The sequence below is a fragment of the Perkinsus marinus genome, assembly GCF_000006405.1.
Source record: "Perkinsus marinus ATCC 50983 genomic scaffold scf_1104296959770, whole genome shotgun sequence".
NCBI classification, from domain to species: Eukaryota; Perkinsozoa; order Perkinsida; family Perkinsidae; genus Perkinsus; species Perkinsus marinus.
Window position 1 is genome coordinate 11,697 of NW_003206280.1, and position 7,631 is coordinate 19,327.

The 7,631-nt window shown below is 45.6% G+C and overlaps 2 protein-coding genes across 2 annotated transcripts; both read left to right on the forward strand.

Moving 5' to 3' along the window:
- Window positions 1-4,522: 4,522 nt before the first annotated feature.
- Window positions 4,523-5,125, forward strand: Pmar_PMAR005433 (hypothetical protein; the record flags this gene model as incomplete). The annotated part of the gene is made up of 1 exon (XM_002772933.1): window positions 4,523-5,125. The coding sequence occupies one exon, from the start codon at window positions 4,523-4,525 to the stop codon at window positions 5,123-5,125; it is 603 nt and encodes a 200-aa protein (XP_002772979.1).
- Window positions 5,126-6,194: 1,069 nt separating this feature from the next.
- Window positions 6,195-6,713, forward strand: Pmar_PMAR005434 (actin depolymerizing factor, putative; the record flags this gene model as incomplete). The annotated part of the gene is made up of 4 exons (XM_002772934.1): window positions 6,195-6,262; window positions 6,309-6,393; window positions 6,441-6,547; window positions 6,596-6,713. 4 exons carry the CDS (start codon window positions 6,195-6,197, stop codon window positions 6,711-6,713), a joined length of 378 nt encoding a protein of 125 aa, XP_002772980.1.
- Window positions 6,714-7,631: the final 918 nt, after the last annotated feature.

The following is a 7,631-nucleotide window of genomic DNA, read 5'->3' on the forward strand; positions in this document are numbered from 1 at the left end:
CAGTAGACAAGATTTCTAAAAAATATCTCTCAACTTCGTCATCGATATTACGTCCAAAGCAACTGAGAGTTTTGCAATAAACATATTTTTCATGTTATTTCACTTCATTATTAAGCCATGAGGAATTGAAAAAATCGTGAGGCCACTTCGTTGAGCTTCTCAGTGATTTGAAAGAGGAATGGTATGGGGACAGAAATTATTGAAAAAATATTAATTTTGCGATTTCTATTGAGCCCGTGTAGAAGGCGCTTCTGGGAAATTTCTTCTTCATCTTCACAGAGAGAAACCGAGACGATTACTACGGCATAAAAAATTCACGAAATGAACGAAAAACTCAGTTTAGAACGTTTGCGAGTAAGCTATTCACCTATAATCGCTGTACTTGACGCACAATCCGCATCGATGCTCTGCATCTTCCTCCACGTCCGTACTTCGTTATGACGCAGGCTAATCACATAACTTCCATAAAATTTTGCTAAACTTCCCGTATTTAACGCAAAACAGGGTCAAGTCAATCCACAATCCAGTTAATACACGGTGCCTGAATCGATGATGATACTATACTATCGCATCATTCAATGCTACGAAATTCATCAGCGTACTGTACGCTGCGTACAGAGGAGACAGTCATTAAAACGGCCAGATTTTGTCGCTCGTTCCACCATGGTCCATGGATCGGTTTTTGTTGGGAAAATACTTGAATACCGTTCAAGTATTGTGCGGATTCAACACTGAAGACAACACGTGTGGGAAGAAAAACTTCGACTTCGTTTTTCTCGATGTGCGCTGTTCAGGTTGAAAGTGGTATGGACTCGACATTCGTCATTTTGGGTGCTCATAAACTATAAGCACAGAGGTCAGTTGATCGGGGAAATTCTGCATATTTTTTGCGTTGAACTTCACGTTTCCGGCATGTATCGGATGTACCATATCACAAAATCTCAATATACTATATTGGTGTTGATTACCATATGTTCTGATATTAGTTGAGAATGCGCTTAGTGTGAGAAATTCTCCGCTGAGCGACTCGAGAGATCTTTCAGAGGTTTCTCTCGATTTCCATGCTCCCTGATGTAGAGCCCTGAGGCGGCTTCAGAACGGTATGCAGAATACCGCATTCTCTGTTATGATAGAAGCCAATCTCGGCTCAGCGAATTTGGCTGGCGATTGCCCCTCCTGAGCAGGCTTGTGAACTCCAAGCCATAAAGTCATAATGAGCCTTGATCGAATGGGTCAACTCTCTCCACTCTTCTGCTCCAGAGCTCTTACTGCTGATTTTGGGAGGCAGCAAGTACAATCAGAAGGCAGTCGTCATTGACGACTCGTCAATGAGTCTCGGTTTGGAAGACAAAGCTAGTCTAATTGATTTACACTAGACTAGTGTAAATCGATTGGATTCTCTGACTCATCTAGTGACTAGATGCCGGAGACCCACGGTGATGGTGAGAATTCTAGTGCTCGGTGAGTAGAAAAATATGGTTATCCGGTGGGAACCTCAGAAACAGTATATAATCGCAGGATGGGATATTCAGTGCTGCATTCAAAGCAGAGATGCGAGCCTGCAATGCCGGCCCCATATCTTCGCATTAGGGCTATATTGGGGCTGCTCTACATCTTGTACCTTGAGGATGGCTCTTGGGCATCGTACGACCAATGAGTGGATTTGAGAGACTTCTCCGGGATGATAGTCATATCGAAGGTTGTTGGAGTGACGTAAGAATTCACCAAGATCTGGATATCGGAAATCCCCCAAATACTGGGCTTCAGATGGGACCTAGGGGTCTATACTCTAGGAGAGGATGATCTTTCGATCTTTGTCATGACTAATGAGTGACACTGTTCTGTGTGTAGTGACCCGAATCTCCAAGGGATCCGCTCTGCTACTGAAGCATTCCTTCAGGTTGGGTTTCATATGCGCAGTGATGCAACCCGAGGGGTGGGGCATAATCACCTCAGATCGAACGTGGATATTGGCTCGGAGGGACCCCATGATTCCACTGGCTCTACCTCATAGATTCAACCACCTCTCATCTGAGGAATGAGGGCTGACTCAGCAATGCTGAGCTTGATACACGGTTCAACGGACCAATATTGAAGACGATCGAAGCACTGCTGAGAACTGTGACTTCAGTTCATACTAGGGAAGGTGTTGCCGATGGTGGTTGTCGGAATGCGAAGTCAGCATTCGCCGAGAAAATAGCTCTTACATTGAACACTGGGCTTGTTGAGGCCGTTTGATGCACAAGGGACTCGAACGAATTCAGATTGTATGAACTGCTGATGAGGTGCCCTAAGCTTCGTGCAGTGGAAGTTCAAGTTCACGGGATTGTGTTTGTGTTTTCTGATTATCATTCTCTCAAGCATGTATGCGCAAACTGGTTCAATAAATGTCGTTTTTGTCGCTAAAGAGGGGAGATATAATTTAAAACTATCAACTTTCGAATTCGTTAGACTTTCCAGATCACATCACGTTTCCTTAGGTGCTGTAATGGTGGCCGGCGACATCAGCATTCTCCAGGGTTGCCATATCCAGCTGGCTTGAGCTGGGTCAAAGCACACATTCGAGCAAATACGGACGTGAGTGATACTCGAGTAATCGGTTTCTCTGGCCCATTTATTTGAGCGATTATGCGCGATGGGTGTTTGTAGAGAATCTCCAAGTTCGCTCAGGTGTGGCAGTGTCTTCAGGTATTGATTTGGATACGGACACATGGAAAGAGCACCGCATTAGCAGCAGAATGCCGAAGTCTTTCCCACTTGGGATGTTGGGTAACCTATATTTTACACACTTGAGGAACAGTGGCCTGGACTATCCCCTACTCTGATGAATGTTGGCAGCTAGTGGAATGCGAGTCGCATCCCACTATCATGCGACAGTTGCCTTTTTGGTTCCATTGACGGATGTGTTGGGCATGAGCAGTTTTCGAGATCGAAGTGTTGCGCTAGAGTGGTAAGAAACTTCACATTTTGTACATCGATCATGATGATCGATGTACAAAATGTGAAGTTTCTTACGATGATGATCATGCATGCTCATTCATATGCGTCAAACTCGAGCGTATGCAGTCAAACTTTAGAATATGTGGTTAAACTTGAATATAACACTCATGACCGTGTTGAACTTCCTTTTACTCGAACCTGGATGTAATATTTGTCACCATGCCATGGTGTCAAACTTGAATGTCCCCCTGGTAACCTCGGATGTAACATCTGAAAAAGTGTAAAACTTGTGTAGGCCGCTGATATTCTTGCGTGTAACGCTGTCGAACTTGTGCGTTCACCCGTCAAACTCGGTGGTTGTAACTTTCACTTGACAAACTTAAGAAAGCAATAAGATCGTGTCGAGAGCCCCTCAGTCTCTTATTTGAGAGTGTCAATCTCGTTTTATAGGCTAGGCGGACTCTTCGTGAGCTAGTTTGCATCGGTGATAGTCTAAGCCGTGCTGGCGGCGATGGAATTTAGAGAGCCACTGTGGCACTGCCACATACTTTAAATGGAATACTTTGAATGAAATGGTCTGATTTGAGTTTTCTGAGGAATGTAGCGCTCCCACTTGAATAAGTAGAAAGTAGTATTGTGAAAGGCCGATGGTTTATTGTACCGGAGGATTGAGTTTGGCTCCGGCAAATAGGCATTCACCCCAATAGCTTCTGACGGCGGTTCATCGCGGTGCGCGAAGATACTCGTCCCGAATCTTACAGTTTCGTTCACATACCTGGGCGACCTACGACCATGAAGTGCTTGCTACAGCTTTGTTAGCTTCATTGTTTCCTATCAGACTATACCGCGTTCTCGGCGATTAGATCAGGCAAGGGTTAGTCGTGCACGTGCTGTATCTCTGTGTCTATATTACATAGCAGCGTTTCTCTACAGAGGTTTCTCCGCAGAAAATATGACCATAATCAGCACCGCCCTCATCATCCCTACTGCAGTCTCATATAATATTCGACAGTTGCAGGTCTCCACCACTGCTTCTACTACACCCATGACCACAAGCCTTCCATCGGGTCCCAATACGGCTTGTGATGATATGTGCAGAAGTCTCAATGACGCCGCCTCCTACTGCAAGTGGTGGTTGCCAGTACCTGCCTGCCAAGTTGGCGATCAGCCATGTGGTGACCACAGTGTCTGCGAGTCTCAGACTTGGCCACCTCCAGTCGATCCAACAACTCCTCCCGGAGGCCACCCATTCCAGTCTGCTCCATGTGACGCCTACTGCATTGGTCTTAACGGCCCATCCTCACACTGCAAGTGGTGGAAACCTGAGCCCGTCTGCCAAGGAGGTGATCAGAGGTGTCGCCCATCAGAATGCCCGACTGGAGATTCGCCTACAACTGCTACTCCTCCTGATTCCCACGCGGGTCCGAGTGACAACTGTGATGCTTATTGCCGGTCCTTGAATGATGGTGTGTTCGGCGAGAGGATTTCATACTGTAAGTGGTGGCTTTATGTCCCTGTTTGTCAAGATGGTGATCAACTCTGCGGCCCATCAGTCTGTGGTAACTTTCCCACAACTACTGCGATGGCTACGACTACAGTGTTGGCAACTACTGCCGCTTCCACCACAGTAGCAACGACTGCGGCTCCTACCACAGTTTCGGCTACTACATCAGCGGCTACTACTGCTGCTCCTACCACAGTGGCGGCTACTACATTGGCGGCTACTACTGCTGTTCCCACTACAGTATCGGCCACTACTGCTGCTCCTACCACAGTGGCGGCTACTACTGCTGCTCCTACCACAGTGGCGGCTACTACATTGGCGGCTACTACTGCTGTTCCCACTACAGTATCGGCTACTACTGCTGCTCCTACCACAGTGGCGGCTACTACTGCTGCTCCTACCACAGTGGCGGCTACTACTGCTGCTCCTACCACAGTGGCGGCTACTACATTGGCGGCTACTACTGCTGTTCCCACTACAGTATCGGCTACTACTGCTGCTCCTACTACAGTGGCTACTACTGCTGCTCCTACCACAGTGGCGGCTACTACTGCTGTTCCCACTACAGTATCGGCTACTACTGCTGCTCCTACTACAGTGGCTACTACTGCTGCTCCTACCACAGTGGCTAGTACTGCTGCTCCCACTACGGTGGCGGCCGATACTACTGCTTCGGTCTAATTTCGGCGGTGCCGATAGCCCTTCCACATTCGAGTTACATCACTCAAGTGTACTCCTAATTGGTACAGGAGACCTGTGAATCAGAGTCTCACGTATATCTAAATCATTCACGTCAACGGTGCTACCCAAAGGGTATCCTAGTCCTTAGTAGTGTTTTCCATAACTGCCCAGTGTGTTGTGCTCACGATCGTCAAAGGCTTATCTATAACTCAGGGACCCCTGGGGATTCGATTATTCAGGGAGCCATTCAGGGAACATTTCCCGATCTATGTAAACCCAGGATTGGTTGGTGTTAACCAGAAGAGTGACAAGAATAGTAAAAGTTGTAACTATATCTTCAACGTAAGAGAGTTACAAACGCAGCCGTTGTTAATGATGCTACTGATGATCTTTTGGGAAGAATACAAATATCTAGTATAAAACATGGTGATTTGGAAGAAGAAATATCCATCACGGTGATTACCGCGTATAAAACACATGCCGATAAAATGATCAGAAATTTGAGACAAATGCATTTGGTCAACATTTGCTACAACCAGTACACGTGTTGATTTCAGAATTCGGTGAGACAATTGGTGATTGGTTGGATCAGTGTAGACGATAAAGGGAGGCTTCAATATGATGCATGAGTGGGTCTTTCACGGAGCTCACTATCCGACTAATCCCAAAGCAGTGGTCGGTGGAGTTGTAGGCCGGCATTGCGAGTCTACGAGATGTCACCCATCTTGAGCAAGGAAAGATTATACTTCCCTGCAAGAACTAAGCAGTGTAGTGATGATGCACTAGCACGCCGGAGCAACAGCTTTATATACCGTTATGGCCTCTACCGTAGTATTAACTACGGGGGATTGGGTTGTGCTAGTAGTCTCAAAGAGATCGTGGCTGTGCGTAACGTGGCTTCACCGTGAAGCCCTCACGGTTTCCTTACACAAGAGCTAGCGAATCTAGAAACGACCTTCCCGATGTGGTCGATTTCGATTCGAGAAGACCAATTCAATCAATCATGTCCTTAGTTATTTACTTTTTCCTAGGTCTGTTGTGATCGTAGTGCCGTGTTACTCTTCATCCAATGACTATTGCCGTCGACGATGCTGCTCTGGCTCGCTACAAAAGTTTCAAGGATAACGACGATAAGAGGTAGCAGCAATTTGTTGTTGATCAGCGTTATACTACTTGTTATCAGGTTTATCATATTCAGCATATCGGGTGATTCCGTCGTGGTCGAGTCCGAGGTGGGGGAAGATGCCTCCTACGACGACTTCATATCCGTGATCATAACCCTTGGATGTATTCGTTTGATCTCATCTTTTCCAAGGCCATCAAGGAGAGCGGAGAACCTCGTTACGCAGTTGTAGAGGTTGAAGGGAAGATCGTGTTCGTCTCCTGGTTTCCCGAGAATGCCTCTTCTATACTGAAAATGAAGTAAATTCATCGAGAGTGTTATACTGTTGATGGGATGATACTTTCAAGATACGCATCTTGCAAAGAGGGAGTCGTCGAGTCGTTCGAAGGTGTACAAGTGAAAGTGAATGCTACTGATGACATGGAACTGTCTGTTGAGGTTCTTAAGGATAAGGTTTCGCGGTGAGAGTCTCAGCCAGCTATGATACCAGATAGAGTTTTTCAATATAGTACACTTGTTTGTTTCGTTGTCGGGAAAACGTTCAAAGCCGATGCGAGGGCAAATATTGATTACTTGTATTGGAGTAATGGTAGGAGCAAAAAACTTCTTGTATTGTTCAATATGGGAATATAAGTTTGGCTCCCCTAACATCGCTACTTTGTGGAGGGGGGGGCGGACACGGTCCCGGGTAAAACTGTACCAAAACAAAGATTTTGTGTAATTTAGATTCCCTCGTTGTCATCAACACATGTTGACGCCCCAGACCAATAAAAATAATAGAGAAGTAATACTTAATAATCTTCAGATGAGTCTGGTGGCATCAGTCGAGGGATGTCATTACAATTCACGATCGTGAATCACAACATCTGTGGGGTCGATTGTTACGCGATATAGATGATACGATTTCTGAGGACAATATCAAGCACCCGTGATAAACAATCTTGACGAAGGTTAGCCTCTGACTATCGTTCGCGTTGTAATGGGGCATCAAAGATGGCTCATATACAAAATAGCAAAGGAGCAAATAGCAAAAAAGTGCCAATTAGCTGGAATGTATATTTTCTGCGGCTTTTGCTGTTGTGCTAGTGTGTAAAAACGCTATGGCTGATATACAAAGGAGCAAAGTAGCAAAATTCACTTTACAAATACGCAAATTTGCCGTTTTGTATAACAGAAACTGCTCGAATGTATATCGTTTGCTTGTTTATATTTCAGAAATTTGCTACAATGTATAAAAGTTGCTGCTATGTGAAGTGCTACTATGTACCAAAATTGAGCAATATTGCTCAAAAAAGGGGCAAACCAATAAATTGCCCCTTCTGCTATCGAGCAAATTGCTACTTTTCAGAGGAGCAATTTGCCGCTTTACGAATGGGCAACCCC